Consider the following 18,242-nt stretch of genomic DNA (forward strand, 5'->3'; position numbering starts at 1 on the left):
CTTTTCTCATGTTCTCAGATTTTGTTCCAGAGCCTGCCTTCAAAGTCACTCAGTTTTGAATTGTCTTCAAAAAGGGAGAAATAAAATAATTTATTTTTGAGATGTGAATTTCCACATGATCATGGTGGAGGAAAGGTCTGTGAGGTGGATTTTGCAGGGGAGAAATGCTTGTAGGAGGGAGACAGTTGTGGGGGGGCCTAGGGCTCAGTGCCCCACAAAATGTCCAGAGGAGAGGGGCAGAGCCACATAGGGGTGGGTCGTCAGCCCTCTGGCTTCTGAAATACAGGAGAAAAGACCACTTTTCCCACTTTCCCCTTTCAAGAAAAGAGAAAGAATCCTCTTTTTCAGAGGATATGGCCTCTATGCGCCCCACCAAGGGTAGTGAAAGGTGACTGAGGGAGGAGTCTGGCATTTCTGATGATGAGACAATTCACTGGGCAGAGGTTAAGGATGGGGAATGTGGCTTTTTTCAAAGGGTGAACTGGCCCCCACCTTCTGTTCCCATCCATTTCCCAAAAGGGCTTAAGGATTACTACGGCAAATGAGGGTGAGGTCTGGGGCCTTTAGCTGAGGAGTCTATGGATTTCCAACCCAGTAGGAGTGACCTGCTCACCTCAGTCTGAGGTCAAAGGGCAAACATTCTGACCCCTCCCCTGCCTGGTGCTTCCCACTGGGCAGGTCCATATTTTAAGGAAGGGGCTGGGACACTTTGTTTGAATTCTAAGAAGGCTACCAACTGGGGAGGGAGCCGGGGAGCGGTCAGCGGTCAGGATATAGGACCCCAAAGGACAGGAGATTTGGGTTTGGGGATGCCAAATCAGGTAGCACTCTGGGTTCTAGAAAGGTATCCTTACTCTGCTTATTCTCCAAGATGGCCAGCCTTGCAGCCACCTTCTTTTAAGGAAGTGAGACCTAACTTGGGTGGAGAATGACACTGCCTAACCCACTCTACCCCTTTGCTGGCGGAGGGGGGGGGCCATAGCTCACACTCAAGCTGGGTGTGGCAGGTGGGCTCAGGGGCTCTAGAACTGGGCTGACCATGCTTTAACCTGGGCATTAAGGGGGTTCCTGCTGCACACCTGCCCAGACCTTCACCTGGTCTTTAACCCTTTGGTGTTCTTCATCTATGCGCTGCTCCCTTGACCTCTGTTCTTCCCCTGGCCAGCTGTGGTCACATTATCTAGCCCGATGTCTGGTTGGCAGGGGAAGAGGGTAGGCTGGGCAGGCATCCTCCGGATAGACTTCCTCCTTCTGGACCCAGATCCCCTGTCCTTGGCAAGACCGAGTCCCTCCCTCCTCCTCTTAAAGGTACAAAATATAGGCAATAGGTCATCAAGGGAGGTGACAGAGGATTCCAGAGTATTAGGGACTCGAAAAGAGGCTTGTACAGGTAGGAAATTGGGGACGGGATTACTGCCTGAGGCTTCCTGGGCTGGGAAGGGTAGAGGCTGTAATTTAGGGCCCTGCACCAACCCCAACACGACAACAGGGGGCAACTGAGACAACAGAAATGGCAGGGCTGCTCCAGCTAAACAAAGCTGGCCCCATCTGGGGCTTCCCCTGCAGGTGTCCCAGAAGGAAGGCTGATTGGGGGCGAAGAAGGAAACAGAAGACAGTGAAAAAGACAACGGGGATTGACCCCATCTTCATCTTCCTGTTTCAGAGGGAGAAGTGGGGGGAAGACATTCAGGTGGTTTCCCCCTCCCCTTCCCAAGAGGCTGGGAGAACCTGCCTGGGCAGCATCCTGAAAAGGGGAATTGTCATCCTGACCCAGCCCAGCCTGTGTACATACGTGGGGGGCCTAGTCCTCCACCCAGCTCTGACCCTCCCCCACTGCCAATGCAGACATTCCTCTCCCCTCTTTGCCTTTAAACCAACCTCAGCTGTCAAAATCTGGTCTACATCTGTTGGCTTCATCTGACTGAACCCCCACCCCAGTGGATGCCCCACACACACACTTCAGGGGGGCTGTAGGGCAGAGCTGTGAGTTCAAGGCCTCCCCTACCTCACACAACCCCCTCCCAGGGCTAGGGAACCCAGGGCAGAGGAGTGAGGGGGCAGCCCCACCCTGGAGGTGCCCCAGGCTCTTGGCAGAGCCATCTGGAGCCATTAGAAGCAGCTGCCACTGACTCATCTCCCACTGCCCCCACCCCACCACCTCAAACACACCCTGGGGCTAGGAACTAAACACCCAGCCCCCCACAGCCTGGTCTCTAGGCCTCCCACCCCTCCATACCTAGACTCCCTTTTCCTTAGAAGTTTGTTCCATCCTCCACTCCCAATCACACTCAGAGATGTGACATTTCCCCCTTTTTTTTTTATTTATACAAAAAAAAATTGTTTTAAATATAATTTAAGAACCCCTCCAAGCACCGGTGTCTGTCTCTGGTTTCCACCACCACCTCACCCCCCCCTACACACACACACACCCTCATGGACACAGCTTGGGGGTACTTGTTGGGGCAGGGAAATGTCTGGAGGTTGTGGCATGACCAAGGCACTCTTCTGGAAATAGACACAAGGATGGGTCCCTGTTTCAATGTGGGCAAAGGAGGCGGTAATGAAACAGGTCCCCTCCAACATAAAGTTATGACAAGGACGATAAAAAACAAAAACGGGAGGGGGAAAAAGGGAAGGAAAAATAAGACCAAAAACAAAAAATAAAACTCAAAAACCTTCAATATGAAGGCAGCTGATGGGGGGAGGGGCATTTACAAGGGAAAACTGAGTTCGGTGGAGACAGCAGCAAGGTTGGGACATCCAAGTCCAATGATTTTGTCACTGAGCCATGACACCCCTTCCTGCCTCCTGCCACAGCGCTCCACTCCCGAGCTCTCGCAGGCTTGTCACCCTCTTCTCTTTGGTCTGCAAGGTCTGCAGGGCTGTGACCCTTCAAGGTGAGGAGAGGCACCTGGGGGCCCTAATTGGGGATCAGAGGGAGGCTGTGGGGATTGTACCCACCACCCCTGGGAAGTTGACAGATTACGGGTGCTTCCTTTCCCTCTGGTCACACCCAATCCTGAGGGAAGCGGTCCTACACTCTTGGTGTGGGGTTCCCCACCTGGGGGGCATGTTATTTCTACACTCCCACGTGGTAGAATCCCCAAATCCAGTCTCTCCAAATTGCCAGCTCCCCACCCCCATGGGTTCAAAAGTGCAATCCAGTGGGGCGCAGGGATGGGGCCTCTTGGGTCCCCACCCAACTCTGCCCAAAAAAGGGGAGCTGTGTCCCCGGCGCAGGAATTCCTGCAGCTCCAGAGCTGTGGGGCCAGGCACGGAGGTGCAGGTCAGTACTGGGGGGCTGGTGCTCCTGACCCACCCGGTGCTCCAGGTTTGGCTTGGGACTTCATGTGCTGTACACTGGCCAGGATTTTCTTCTGGTGTCCTGCCAGAGTGACTCCAATTCGGAGCAGGTCCCTGGGGAAGATCGGAGAGCTAGGTGAGGCCAAAGAGCTCTTGGGGCAGCTCTCCTAGCTTAGCTGCAAAAACCTGGTCACTGCCTCAGGACTGTCAGCCAATCAGGAAGGCCAGCGTGGGAGTGAAGCACATGTCATAGTTGCAGGGCAGTTTCCAGAGGATTTACAAGCCAGGCCGCAGTCTGTGCAGCCGTGCAGCCGCAGTAGGGGTTGGGGCTAGGTATCCAGCAGGCCGCAGGCCGGGCTGAGGGGGCTGAGTAGAGAGGCAGAGAGGCAAGAGGTGGGAGGTAGGGGCTGCAGCTTGGATGTTCCAGCAAGGATTAAGGTGGAGAACTGGAGAAGGGAAGGACAAAAGAGAGAGAAAAACCCACAAAATGAGGTTGGGGGAAGGGGCTGCACAGATTGCTTGAGAGAAGAAAGGAGAAGTCAGAAGAAAAAGGCCAGAGAGAGGAAGGGCTGGGTGGAGAGGAAAGGGAGGGAAGATGGGTAAACAAACTGCCTCCCCTTCCCCCTCCATCCTGACACCTGGAGACTGAGATAAGAGAAAAAAAAAGAAGAGGTGGGAAATGGAGAGCAAGAACCTGTGTCAAAGCGGGGCTGGAGCTGTTTGGGAGGAGAGCACCCAGGCCCAGTGGAGCAGGCTGGCCTGTGACCTGCCCCACCAGGGAGAGGGCTTCCTGGGCCCTGGTTCCAGATGTCTATTCCTTCTATTCCTGTTATTCAAATCTGGGGCCAGAAGAGGCCTTGGGAGAGAAATGGGAAGGCAGAAAGGAGAAGTACCAGAGAGAGGCCAACTAGGGAAAAACAGTATTTGGGAAGCATTGGAATCATTAAAACCATTTAACATTAAAGCTGGAAAGGTTCTCCAAAACCTAGTCCAATCTTCTCCTTTTATGGGTGGGAAAACATCCAGAGCTGACACATTGTTAATGTGAGAGCAGTGTCTGGAATGTAGATAGATGCACAAAGATAGATACAGATTATCAGGCGGACAGCAAGATGGCCCAGGGCTGAGACGGTGCAAGGGGGTGAGGCAGGCACAGCTGGCCTGGAAGATTCCCTGGGCTCTCACCCCCAACAGCTGTTATTGCTTTGGGGGGTAGGGGCAGCTATAGAAAACAGCTGACACCAGGAGCTGACCCCAAAGGCCCCTGCTGAACCTGTGGGCCAGATTCAGATCCCCAGGTGCCCCTCTGACTACTTAGCTCTGACCCCTACCTTCAACTCCTGCCACAACTTACTCAGCGGAGATCTGGCTGACCAGCTCGAAGGAGCCAAACCCAGCAGCTGCAAAGCTTTCTTCATATCTTCCCATCTTGATGGCTCGAAGCCACTCACCCACAGAGCCAAAAGCTGAGTAGTGAGGCTGCCGCTGATCCAGGAGTGGGTGTGAGGCCCTGGGAGGCAAGGATGAGGAGGACGCACTGAGTACCCGGGCTGTGTCAGGGTGGGGATACTGAGCCCAGCCTTGGAGAGGCCGACAGGGATAATCCACACCAACAGGGCAGATACTTTTAGGGGGGAAGGGAGGTTCTCGGGTGTAGGGATGGCAGAGTGTAGGAAGGAGGACCCATTCTTACCCGCCATTCTCCCTGGCTACAATTTTGAGGCTGGCAGGGTTCCGGATCATCTTGTCGAGAGCGCTGACCACCTGGGGGAAGCGGGGCCGTGCATTCCGGTCCTTCTGCCAACAGTCCAGCATGAGCTGGTGCAGGGACGTGGGGCAGTCTGGGGGAGGGGGCAGCCGGTAGTCCTGTTCAATGGCATTGATCACCTGGAATGACAGAAACACTGGGTGAGGCTGTCCAGGGAGAATGAGGATGCCAAAGGAGACCAAGGAAACGGCAACTTAGCAGATGCTGGGATGAGTGCTACAGCCCCCGAGTGGTAAATATGGGGGGCTCTCCTGGGTAGGGCCCAGGTTGGCTCTGGCTCAATGCCCCAGCAGCATTTGGGCTATGATCCAGATGTGTAACATCCCAACTGGCCTTCCATCCCTGTGTCCTTCTTGACTAGACATATTGTATCAAACTCTTAGTACAAATATCAACTTTTCTTTGCGCTACCCTCATCATTTCAAGGAAACAGCAGCGATGAGCTCTCTGGGAATCCCACCCTATATCGCTATATCCCAGGTAAGACCATTCCAAGAAAGCTTGGTAGGACTGTGGGACACTTACATCCTGATTGCTCATATCCCAGTATGGCCGTTCCCCAAATGACATGACCTCCCACATCACAATCCCGTAGCTCCAGGCATCACTGGCAGATGTGAACTTCCGGAAGGCGATGGCCTCAGGGGCTGTCCATCGAATGGGAATCTTTCCTCCCTAAAGATGAGGAAAGCAAAGCTGAGCTGAGAGTCTCACAGGACCCAGGCACTCTGATCCTGGCCTTCGCCTTTCCCCCAGCTCAAGCCTTTTCTTTCTGGGTCCAGCTCCTCAACTCTTCTTTTCCTGGACAACCAGAAAATGGGTTCCATAAGCTGACCACCCCCTCTGTGGTCTGCTCCTATATCCTGTCCCTGAATCAGAGCTGTCAAACCCCTAGCCTCCCACCTTTCCAACCTTCCTAGTTCCTATGTCAGTCCTCCAGCCTCACCAGAGAGCTTGTGTAGGTGGGGTCAGAAGAGTTCTCCTCCAGGAATCGGGAAAGGCCAAAGTCAGAAACCTTGCAAACAAGGTTGCTATTGACCAGGATGTTGCGTGCAGCCAGGTCTCGGTGGACGTAGCTCATCTCAGCAAGGTACCGCATGCCCGAGGCAATGCCCCGTAACATGCCCACCAGCTGGATGACAGTGAACTGTCCGTCATTCAGCTGGAGACCAGACAAGGGAGAGGGGCATGGTTAGGACAGCTCACCCTCCAGTCTCCCCTCCTTCCACGTTCTAAATCGCATTTGGCACTTCCAGACCCATCTCACACTTACCTGTAGAGCAGTCCCATAGACTTCCCAGATAAGTCCTCCTACTTTCTCTTAACCTAAGTTCTCTAGCTCTTACTACACTATCATGACACAATGCTTATCACTGTTCCTGTTTCAAATATATGCATTCATTCTCTTACTTAGATTGTAAGGACAGATTTCAAGGTTTTCTTCCATTTAACCTAGTATGGGGCTTTACACCCAGAAAATACTCAACAAATGCTTTTGATCTAATATATTTTTTACCCAACAGCAACAGAGTTCTAATAATAGTGTGCTCTGAGCTACCTGTCTGGTGGAGATGCTTTTGTGCTGATCCAGCCGAAATCACGCTCAGCCCTCTTGGACCAACTGAGAGAACAGTGAGGAATCCAGGTATGATCAGTGACCACAGAACCAAAACCAAGGTTTACATCTCGACCTTGACCTTTACATTTTGCTCTTACCAGGTAAGCCAACCAGTCATGGATGGTTAACTAATCCCATCTTCTGTGTTCAGCTAGCATGCAGGGGACCCTTGGCAGCCCTGTAGGGCCAGGGACACAGAGTCCAAAAACTTAAATCCGAATCCATCCTCCAAGCCTGCACCTACCCCAGGTCTTGAATCTCAGTTTGTGGAAACAGCACTTGCCAGATACTCAGGATGTGAACCTAGGGCCTCTGTGATTCCTTCCTTTCTCTCCCTCACCCTCCAACTTACAATCCATTAGCAAGTTCTGGTGGCCCTGCTTCCAAAACATATCCCAAATCCAACCATTTCTCCACACCCCACTGCAACCCTCATGGCATGAATGACTGCAAGTCTCCTCATTGGCTCCTGGCTTTTTTCTGCTCCTATTCCGCAGCACCCATCCAAGGAATCCCCTTGAATCACCACCTCACACGCCTACTGAAATCCTTCCAAAGGCTTCCCCTTGAACTTCTAATCAAATCCAAATTCCTGATAAAGGTCACGAGGCCCATGTGTCCTGGCCACTACCTACATCAGGCTCCACCATGGCCTCTCTGCTCCCTGGGTTCAGCCCTCACCTGCCTTCCTGCCTTTTGAACATGCCGCGTTCCTGCCCACTCTGGTCTCTACTCTCTGCCCCCAACACCCTTCTCTCCCTGTCTTCTCAAGGCTGGCTCTTTCCCATCTACCCAAAAGTCATCTCTAACAGAGCCCCTTCCCCTCCCTGCACGGGATTTCTGTCCAGTACCAATGGAACAGACGCCAGTGTCCACAGGGAGGGGCAGGTCATTGCACTACTCCAGGTCAACTCAGCATGACTCATGGTGGGAGCCAGGTGGCCCGTCTCTCCTGATGAGATGCCATGTGAAGTTCACAGCACCCATCAATGTAGGCTGGGCACCAATGCTTAATTTTGAGTGTTATCAAAATAAAAGACATAACTTCTCTTACAGGAGAAACCAGCTAAATGACCCCACAGGGAAGAATCTGATAAATCCACAAGATGAAGCATTCAAGGGGACACATAGCCCAGCTCGTCAAAATGATAGGGTCATGGACAAGGGACTCTCCTGGGCTCAGAAGAGCTTAAAAATGATACTCAGTACCTACTGCTTGACTCTGAAATGGATGGCGGTTTGGATAAAATAACAGTAAGGGATATTTGGGGGACAATTAGGGAAATATGGGTACTGACTGGGTATTAGCGGATGCCAAGGAATTGCTGTAACTTTATTAAATGCACTGTTATTTTGCTACGTAGGAAAATATTTTGATTTAAAAAAAAATGCATCATAAAGTTAACAAAATAACAAAGTTCAATAAAGCTTGTTAAAGTCACAAAAATAAAATAAGCTCTTTTCCCTCATCACCAGCCACTTTCCCATAACCCTGTTTAAAAGTTGAGTTTCTGGGACTGGCCCTTCCATAGTGTCAGGGTCAGCTGCCTCACAGAGGCCAGTTCCTCCACCTATGGCCTAAGGAAGGGCCAGTCCCAGAAACTCAACTTTTTCTGAATGGAGAATGAAGGGCGGAGGGAGAGTGATGTGGGACCCACAGTCTGTCCTGGGTTCTGAGCTCCTTGGCTGCGCCGGGAGAGGACAGGTGGAGCGCAGGTGGATGCGCGAGGCTGGGGGCCGGGGGGCTCACCCGCAGGAAGGAATCCAGAGCACCGTTCTCCATAAACTCAGTGAGGATCATGACGGGCACACTGTTGGTGACCACACCCTCCAGACGGATGATGTTGGGGTGCTCGAACTGGCCCATGATGGAGGCCTCACTCAGGAACTCCCGCCGCTGCCGCTCCGTGTAGCCGCCCTTCAGGGTCTTGATGGCCACACAGCTCTCCTTCTTCCCTGGGGCCTTGAGCCGCCCCCGGCACACCTCCCCAAACTCGCCTGTAGGAAGGATGCCAAGGGTCCACTTTCCTGTTGGCCCTGCCTTCCCTGCCCAGCCCATTCCCCTCTTGGGCACCCAGGGATCTTTCCTCTCACCTGCGCCAATCACCTCTTCAATCTTGACATAGGAGACATCAATCTCTTTTGCAAATTCCCTTACAGCCTCATTAGGGTCTTCGTAAGTGAAGGGGTCAATGTAGACCTTAGTACCTGAAGAATCATGAAGGGTCCATTAGCCAAGTAACTTGCCCAGCATTCAGATGCCCTTAATTCTTGGCTCACAGCCTCGCCCGGTCCTGTTTCCTTCAGGATAGGCCTACTCACCATGCCCGATGAGATACTGTCCGTGTTTGTCTGAGTATTCAGCTTCTCTCCCACTGCTCTGCTTCCTGTAGCCAATGGGGAAGAAAAGGTAAACCGAGTCACATATCTATGTTCCCAGAGGAACAGGATGGGAAGAGAGGAGCAGGGATCGGAGAAGATTCCAAGTGAAAACAGACTCCTGGGGCATCGAGCGAGGCTTGCCCTGGAGCAAGAGGTGCCTGGAGTCCTCACCTGAGGCAGAGAATGGCAATGACGATGACTACCAGGACCAGCACCACACCCACGACCGCAGTGCCTGCAATCAGGGCCAGCTGCTCCCGCCAGCTCTCATTCTCTGGGGGAGAAAAAACATCAGGAAAACCCGACAACCCCTGGGGGCCCCGCACCAGCCTCATGAATGAGCTGTGGTCCCCCTGAGAACAGTGTGGCAGGTGGGAAAAGGCAAAGGAAAGGCAGGGTCGGGGAAACACAGTGGTTTTCAAATTTCTTTCCACAGGCTGTGGGCCCCTCTGGGACCCCTCAGAGCAAGGGAGAAAGTTTCCCAGCCTTATTACTGCCAGAGTGGGTTTGATCTTATTCTGTTATAAATTCTGGTGACCACAAAAAGTCTCATTTGAACAAATGGTTCCAAAGGCTAAATAAAAATGAAAGCGTTAATAGCCCCAAAGTGGAAAACCCCCAAATGTCTATCAATGGATGAATGGATAAATAAAATGTACTACAGCCATATAGTGAAATATTTTTCAGCCATAAAAGGAACGAAGCACTAATACGTGCTACATGGATGAACCTTGAAAACATGGCAAGTGAAAGAAGAAGCCAGTCACCAAAGACCACATATTGTATGATTCCATTTGTATGAAATGTCTAAAATAGGCTGATCCAGAGACAGGAAGTAGATTAGTATTTGCAGGGTTGGGGAGTGATGGGAGGGGTATACTGTCTCTTTAGGGAGTGCTGAAATGTTCTAAATTTAATTGTGGCGGTGGTTGCACAACTCTGTGAATATATTAAAAGCCAACAAATTGTACACTTTAAACGGGTGAGTCGTATGGTATATGAATCATAAGTCAATAAAATTGTTCAACTATGCTATTGTAGCATGAAAGCAATGTGTAACCAATGACCATGGCTGTTCCCCAATAAAAAATTAAAAAAAAAAAATTAAAAGGTTTAGAAAACCACTGGGCCAGCATATTACAACTAACAGGTGTCACTTCATTTAATCCTTGGAGCCCTGTGAGACAGACCTTGTATTTTCTGGTTTCTTTGGATGAGAGCTGGGCTCAGGGGTCAAGTTTCTGCTAAAGGTCACATAGCTGGAAGGCCGCTGACAGGCCTTCACACCCAGCTGTTGGTTTGGGTTTCTGCATCCTATGCACTCCTCACCAGGCCAAAATGCCTCGAGGTTGAGATGAAGAGGAGCATGAGGGTGTGATTTTGGGGGTCCTTCAGGGGCAGCATTGCCCACCCATGCCCTGCTCCCCAAGCTCACCATCCAGCTGGGTCTGGCTATGGTGCTCCGGGCCGAAGGGTCCATAGCCAGCCTCAGAGCGTGCCCGCACCTGGACCAGGTAGCTAGCTCCTCGCTTCAGCCCCCGCAGCTCTGCACGGTTTTCTGACGTCTTCAGGAACCGCACACTGCTGGGGCCCTCTGCACCCTGTCCAGGAGGAGGGGCTAGGCATAAGTTGAGGCCCCCCCATTTCCAATGCTCTTCCTGCCTCCTCCTGCCCTGCGTCCCTATCACTAGCATCTCGGTCCTGCTGCGTGGCAGGTGAGGACTCTGTGATCATTTATTTGTACTATGCTGAGCATTTTGCATTTATTGACTAATTTAATCCTTGCAGCAATTCTGTGGGGTTTGTACCATTACCACAACTATTTTACAGATGGGGATACTGAGCTTGGTGATGTGAAAGGGCTGGCCCAAAGTCACACAGCTAGTAAGTGGCAGAGCTGAAATTCAAGTGCCTGCAATTCAAGTGTCCTGCCCACAGAGCCTGTCCCACTGCCCACCCCCACCCCTGGGGGCAGGGCCTGGTCTCACCTTCTCGTGGTACTTGACCTCATAGTCCAGCACTGCTCCACTGGGTGCCCGGGGAACAGCCCATGCCAGGCTCAAGCTACTGGGTGATGACCGTGTCACCCGGATGTCAGACACTGGGGGTGGCACTGTAAGAGAAAGGATGTGTTGGTGGCTCTTCTGCATGGCAGGTCTGTCCCTTACTTTTCCCAACTCTTCTGCTGGCTACACTTGTCTTGGTGCTTCAGCTGTTTCAAGAATTCCTTCTGGATCTCTGCCCCATCCTCAACTCTCAAGCCTGCCTTTGCATCTTTTTCACTCTCTTTCTGCCTTCTGCCCCCAAAGCTCTGACCATCCATACTTCTTGGGTGCCCCACTCCACAGCCTCTGCCTTTTTTTCCTTCAGGCCTCACTGGCTTCTCCCACCAACAGCTCTCCCATCTGACCACGGGTGGCCCCCAGCCTCCAGTCTCACCCTCACGGTCAGTGGTGACATTCACAGCCTCAAATGGGACCGGCCCAGTGGCTAAGGAGGATACCCCATTCAAGGCAGTGACCTCGAAGGTATAGGTGAAGTCAGGACGAAGCCCACGAATTGCCACCCAGGGCTCCACCAGGTCCTGGGGGCCAGGGTCGAAGATCAGGTCTCCTCCACAGGGTGTGCAGGACCCCCCAGGACGGCACTCCCGGCAGCGGAGTGCATAGGTGAGGTCCTCCCGGCCACCTGACTCGAGGGGGGCACTCCACTCCAGGCGCAGGGATGAGCCGTTCAGGCGGGGAACCACGCTTCTCGGGGCTGATGGAGGGGCTGGAGGAGACCAGAGAGTCAGACAGAGGTGGAGCAGATGCAAGGGGTGGGCAGTGGGACAGATGGGCAGCCATACTGACTTGGCTGGGCACCAGCAGGCCAGGGTCAAGAAAAGGAAGGCCTGGGAGGGTGAGGGCTAGGATGGGGGTCCACCCCAGGGGTCAGTGGTCACTTACTAGTACAAGGCGAACCCCGGGGGTCTGTGCGGGCCCGGAAGTACCCGATGCGGCACTGGCAGACAGGTGAGCCGATGGTGTTAGAGTGGCTGTTGGCTGGGCACGGCTGGCAAGACCCCTCCCCAGACAGGGGCTTGAAGGTGCCCTGGGCACAGGCTGAGAGAGAGAAAGCATTCATCAAATCATGCATCAAAAACATGCAGCTGCTCTTAAGGTTGCATGAAGTGCGAAGGGTAAAGCAAGGCAAGAGTTCGGAAACCTCACCTCTAATAAGAGGAGGTGACCTTCTCCAGATCAGGGATCAACCCTGACACCACACCCCAGACACACACCCTGCTCAGAATGATTTTAAATGCACAACACAAAACACACAGGATTACAAAAGAAACCAAGTCAGTTGAAATACGATGATCAAAATATGAAGAAAAGTCTGTGTGTGCTTCTTTGTTAACAAGGGATAGTGGCTGATACAACAGCCACGATAATATTGAAGTGGTGAGGAGCAAACACAGCATTTGACATTCTTGCATCATCTGTCATAATCGGCTGTGAAAATACCCAGGAACCATAATGAACAAGAATAGAGATGCCTTTGTCCTCTGACCCCAACAAGGTCCCCATATCTGAGGACAGTCCTGAATCCCTGGGCAGCCTCCCATGTCCAGAAAGGAGTGGATGTAGTTAGGAGAAAGAGTGAGGAAGACTCAAGTATGCTGGTGGTAGGGGAGGGAGACGAAAAAAGGCCCTCCAGTAACTGAGTGCCCAGGAAGCAAAGAATGTTCAAAATGGAAATTTAAGAAGTGAGTCCAAGAATAGGGTCCATCCCCACATGGATGGCCAATGCTTTCTCAGGGACATGTCAACCCTCACCTCGGCATCTGGTATTCCCCTCGGCAGCCTGAAACCCAGGAGCACAGCTACAACCAGTGACTGGCTGCTCGGCCCACTGGCCATCCTCCCGGCAGTAGAGGCTGGGACTGGGGCCAGGGGCGGGAACGGCATCAGCCACGCAGCTCCCTGCCACAGGCACCACAAGCTCACGAGGCACAGTCTCCGGGAAGCGGGTGAGGTTCACAGTCAGCTGGGCGCACTTCTTGTAGAAGAGGTGCAGGGACAGCAGGGCCATGCAGGCGCCCTGGTCCTGGAAAGCCAGGTAGAAGCCAGCCTTGGTGAGCGGGCCCAGGCGCAGTGTCTTGACATTCACCTTCCCGGTCGGCTCAGCCCCAGGGCGCTTCCGGGTGAGGTGTTCAGCAGCCACTGTGTCCACCTGCCAGGTTGGAGAAGAGACTCACTGTCGCTATTCTCTACTACCCAAGGACCCAGTGAACTATCTTCTTTCTAGCTTATTCTCTCCCTGACCTCCTGGGTTCCTGTTCCAGAACCTTCCTTCCACTTTCCTGCAGGCCCCAACGTTGTCCATGAATACTTGCTGTGCTCCTACAATATGTCCAGCCTCTGTCCTATACTCCCTTTCCATTCATGCATTCATCCTACAAACATTTATCAGCACCTACTCTATGCCAGGTCCGGAACTCAGTGCCGAGGAAACAAATGAAGGAAACACAGATAAGTTATAAAGTATGATAAGTGCTACCACAGGTGGGACCCCAGGGTGGGACGCCTCAGCAAAAGTATCCCAGGAGAGACCTTCAACTAGAACTTAGAAGACAAGTAGTAGGTGGGTAGAAGAGGAAGACAGAAGGCATTCCAGGGTGAGGGGTAGTAAGAGAAAGGGAGAAATGTAGGGTGGCCCAAGTATAGTGGAGTAGAATGACTGAGAGGGCCTCCCCTAGGGCCAGGCCGGCAGCCCAACTGCATGCTGCTGTTCTACATAGCAGACCACCTTCTCTTCCCTCTCCAGACCGGAGGCTCCTGCTTCCAGCACCCAGTTCCCCCGGCCTTGGCTGTTCACCCCTGTTGCTTCTAGACCACAAGGCTTCCCCAGCTTCAGGTGCCTGGGTACCTTGATGTAGGGGTTCTCCATCCAGGCTGGTGCGAGGGCCGTGGCCGTGTCAGCATCGCTCTCGAAGTAGAAGACGGTAAATGTCTCCTTGCAGGAGCGTCCAGCCCGGGGCAGGGACAGGCACTCAAGCATGGTGAAGCGCAGCGTGGCATAGACATGGACAGCACCTCGCCGTGGGACCCAGCCGGTGCGCAGCCAGTGGGCCAGGCCTGGGGCCCGCTGCATATCACACACCTCGTAGGTTCGAACGCTGTGCTGCTCCTCATCCAGGCCGCTCAGCTCCTCCCACTGTGGGGAAAAGGAGGTCAGTGTGGGGGTTGCTGAAGGGAGTGAAGGTCAGTGGGAAGGTATTTGTCATAAAGCAGAAGGGACTGGGGGAAGGGACCTCTGAGAGCAAGAGCTCAGAGGACACTTGTTCCCACTGCTGTGATCTAGGAGGGCAGTTAAACAGCATTGGCGCCCCTCCCTCATCCCTGTTTCCCTCCTGAACTCCAGCTCCTGGGCCCAGCTCTTACCTGTCCCTCCGTCACCTGAGGGAACGTCACCCACTTCAAATCAGCAGTTTCCAATTTTGTGTTCAGTAGGGTCTCTAAGACAGACAGACAGACAGTCAGTCAGTGTTTGGGGGAGACACCAGGAAGACCAGATCCCTGGGAACAGAGACAGGTGGGTCCTCTTAACTCCAAGCTGGAGTCAGGCAGGCTGAGACGAGGAGGAGGGGAGCGAGCCCCGCCCTCTGCACCCCCTCTCCCAGTTTCTGGCCTCTTTTTCTGAATGTCAACCCCACCCCTAACAGCTGGCAGTCTCACGCTGCCCCCTCAGGACTCCCAGATCTCGGCCTAGGTGAACACCGTGCCCTAGAGGGGGAGAAGCAAACACTGGAAGGGGAGAAGAGCATACAGCTCAGAAAGGGTTAAACTAGAGCCCTGACCTAGCCCTGACCCAGTGGTGGGCAAAAGGCTGCAGGCAAGGGAACACCGCTCCTTACCTACCTACCGGCCTGGGCCTGAGCCTGCCTCAGCCTCCACAGTCCCTTCCCCAATCCCAAAGTTGCTGCCTCCCTGCCCCCCACCCCCACAACTCCTCTTCCGTGTCCCCACCCCCTTTTGGGACCCAACACCCCAGTCCTACAGATCCTGGAAGGTGGTGCTCAGCTCCTGAGGCTCAGCCTTGACCCCCATCCCCTCCCCCCTAGCTCCCTGCTGTCAAAGGAGGAAGTGCTGGAGGCCAGGACGCTTGGGTTCCCTCCCACCCTGGTCCCTGCCAGGAGAGGCCTCACATCTGGATTTGGTTACAGGAGGGAAAAGGGGAGGAGACTTTAGGGGTGTGTGTATGGGGGGGAGTGAACACACCTGGCTCTGCTAGGCCTGGGGGAAGGGCGTCGGGGGAGCAGCGGGTTGCTCTGGCGGAAGGGGGGGATTAGGAGAACTGCACAGGCCCTGGCAGTTGAGGGAGGGTAGGGGAATCCCCTTGGAGGCCAGGGCAATGTGGGGGGCCTGGAGGCTGGCCCTGGGAGGAGCAGAATAGGGACCCCCAGGCAGCAAGCAGCACACCTGGGACTAGGCCTCCTTCTCCCCCATGGGAGATGCTGGAGAAGGGAAGGCAGATGGGTAGGGCAGCCTCCTCCCAGGGACCAAGGGATGTCTATGAGGTCAAGGGGTCAGGCAGGACCCCTGGCAAGCCCCTGGCCCCCATGGGTGGTGGGAGACAGCTCAGCATGCTGGGGACAGGATGCCCGGGTTCTGGGAAGGGGGTGGATAGAGGTTGCCGTCTCCACCCTCCATTGTTCCAGCCTGGATAGTGTTTTCCTGTCTCCAATTTACACACTGTCTCTGTTTCAGGGCAGTCCCCTGCACTCTGAGCAGCTCACTTTCTCTCACCCTATCTTGGTCCCCCCTCCTCCAGCTCTCTTTGATCTGTCAGTTCCCTTGCCTCTCACCTCTCTCTCCCCAGCTCTCTGTCCTCCCCCATTTCTCTTTCTGTCTCTCTCCTCCATTTTCTGTTTCCCACCTTTAACCTTCACTGGGGCCCATGGCCTTGGATAAATTACTTAACTCTTCCAAGCCTCAGGCTCCTCACCTGTGAAATGGGACAACAATCCCTCCCATCCCTAGGGCTGTGGGAACCAAGAAATATAAAGCCCTCAGCACTGGCCTGGAGCTTGGAAAGCACTTTGGGAACAGGAATTAGAAGTGATTCCTCTCACCCCACTTTGTCCTGGTGGGTTTTCTCTCTCTGCTCTGCCTTTCTTTTTCTTTCTCTCTCCCACAGTTCTTTCCCCTTCTTTCTCTGAGCCAGACCAGTCTCCCCTCTCCTTACACCCAGCCTTTGATCCACAGCCCAGAGCAGCACTACCCAGCCTGGGGGAAAGGGGTTTCTAACTGCCTTTGATTCCTCCTCCTCAGGAGCCCCCCCCCACGGTCCCCTCCCCAGAGACCCCTTTGATCCCAAGCAATGAAGGAGGGGGAGAGGCAGCTCATTGAAAGGAGATTAGGGCCGTTAGGAGGAGGGTTTATAGGGCTCCCCCTCTAGGGGGTGAGGAGAGGGGAGAGACTCATGGATGAAGGAACATTTGGGGGAGGATACAGAAAAATTAGAAATTTAGAGAGACTAGAAGGTTGTCGTTGGGCTGAGTTAGGGTGACACAGGGGCTACACAGGTCAGTTTCTGCTGGCCTTTACAGTTGGAAGAATGCCAGCTTGTCTAGAACTTGAGTAGCGCTGGGGTCTAGAAAAGAAAGCATTTAAAGGGCTGGGGTGCAGCCTGGGGAACCATGAAAGGGGCCTCTCTGCGGCAGGGGCAGTGGCTTTGGAAGAGATTTGGGGGGTTGGGAGTGTGAGTGCAGTAGGTGGCCATCCTGACAGAGGCGTGTGGAATCCTAGGGTCAAGGTGTGAATGCTAAGGAATGAGGGATGGAGGCAGCTTATGGCCTAGCACAAAGATCTACCTTGTCGGCAGTTGTTCCTCCAGAAATTATTCCTCCTGTTTGGAGGAGATGGGAAGAGGGACAGAAACTTTGGAGAGAGCTTTGAAGATCGGAGTAGGACGAAAAGGAAAGGCTGCCAAGGGCGTCCCTGGAGTTAGAAGTAAGAGTTTGGCGAGTCCGGGAAGGGGCACGTCCCGGGACGGAGCCCTGCTCTATCTCTTTCCCAAACAAAAGAAAACTCCACTCCCCGCTGGGCCGCCTCCTCCCCGCCCCCCACCCGGTCTAGCACTATTGGTCCGAAGTGTTCAAAGTTGGGGTAGAGAGAGTTCGGCCCCTCCACTCCGAGGCCCAACGTTGGGGGTCCCAGGAGTGGCGGGATGCCCCCAAGGAAACTCACCTTCTAAAGCGGCTGCGAGCGAAGCCCAGCAGAGCAGAGCCCGGAGCTCCATGGCGCCGCCTCACTCCAGCTGGATCCGATCCGAGTTTGGGGGGCGCTAGCCCCCCCAGGTCTGAACCCTCCCTGAGCGCGTAGACGTCGACTCCCCGCGCGCGACTCTCGGTTGGGGCCTCAGCGTGGGCCCATGAGGGCACGCCCGGCACCGGGCAGCGGCGCCCAGGTGTGGCCCCGCGTCTCCGCCGCACGCAAGGGCGGGCAGACGAGGGGGCGTCCTTGCAGGGGACGCGCTGGGCGGGCGCAGAGCGAGACGTGGCTGGAGTCGGGGTCCCTCCGGGGCCTCGGGGTCCCGCCCCGGCTGGCTGGGGGTGGGCCTGCTGCGCGCGGTCTCCCCCCCTCCCTGGACTGGCGCTGCTTGCGCCGCGGGGCCGAATGCGCTCCTCGCCGGCGGGGAGGGTGGAAGCCCGAGCGGGGACAGAGTGGGAGGGAGGGAGACAGGGGAGCGGGGCCGGGCGGCTGGGGCTGGGCCGGGCTGGGACTGGGCCGGGCGGTGCCAGGCCGGAGAGGGAGGGGCGCTCGGGGGGCGGGGGGAGCCGCCCCCGGCCCGGGCTCGGTCAGGGGGCCGGGACGCGCTGATTGGAACGCGCTCTGCTGAATAATTCATGAGGGAAGCGGAGCGGGGCGCAGAGTGGAGCTGGTCGGGAAGTTGGGAGAAAGTTTGGAGAGGGGGGAGGGGCGGCGGGCGCGGAGCCCGGGGACCGCCCAGACGTGCACAGTGGCTGTGCTCCCTGCCCGAGACCAAGCGTGTCCGGGCTGGGGCCCAGGGACCCCCGGGGCAGGCCCGAACCCGGCAGACACCAGGGAGCAGAGAAGCACACCCAGCAGCACCGAGGGTCGTACAGAGGTGCGCATCATTTTCCTGAGGACCTTGGATTCTTCT

At 54.7% G+C, this 18,242-nt stretch overlaps 2 protein-coding genes across 2 annotated transcripts in view; one reads left to right on the plus strand and one right to left on the minus strand.

The window, feature by feature from the left end:
- Positions 1–545, plus strand: part of ZAN (zonadhesin) — a 44,669-nt gene extending 44,124 nt beyond the window's left edge. The window contains 1 exon segment of the mRNA XM_019629886.1: positions 520–545. Coding sequence (XP_019485431.1) covers positions 520–545 — 26 coding nt within the window.
- Positions 546–2,297: 1,752 nt separating this feature from the next.
- Positions 2,298–17,823, minus strand: EPHB4 (EPH receptor B4). Its single transcript, XM_019629957.1, has 17 exons — positions 17,306–17,823; positions 14,498–14,571; positions 13,983–14,270; positions 12,890–13,286; positions 12,020–12,175; positions 11,511–11,843; positions 11,060–11,184; positions 10,507–10,672; positions 9,243–9,345; positions 9,012–9,076; positions 8,784–8,897; positions 8,440–8,687; positions 6,018–6,233; positions 5,597–5,746; positions 4,997–5,190; positions 4,658–4,813; positions 2,298–3,417 (listed from the first exon to the last, which is right to left on the minus strand). Exons 1-17 carry the CDS (start codon positions 17,355–17,357, stop codon positions 3,288–3,290), a joined length of 2,967 nt encoding a protein of 988 aa, XP_019485502.1. The 5' UTR covers positions 17,358–17,823; the 3' UTR covers positions 2,298–3,287.
- Positions 17,824–18,242: the final 419 nt, after the last annotated feature.

Source organism: Hipposideros armiger, unplaced genomic scaffold (genome assembly GCF_001890085.2).
Source record: "Hipposideros armiger isolate ML-2016 unplaced genomic scaffold, ASM189008v1 scaffold_875, whole genome shotgun sequence".
NCBI lineage: Eukaryota > Metazoa > Chordata > Mammalia > Chiroptera > Hipposideridae > Hipposideros > Hipposideros armiger.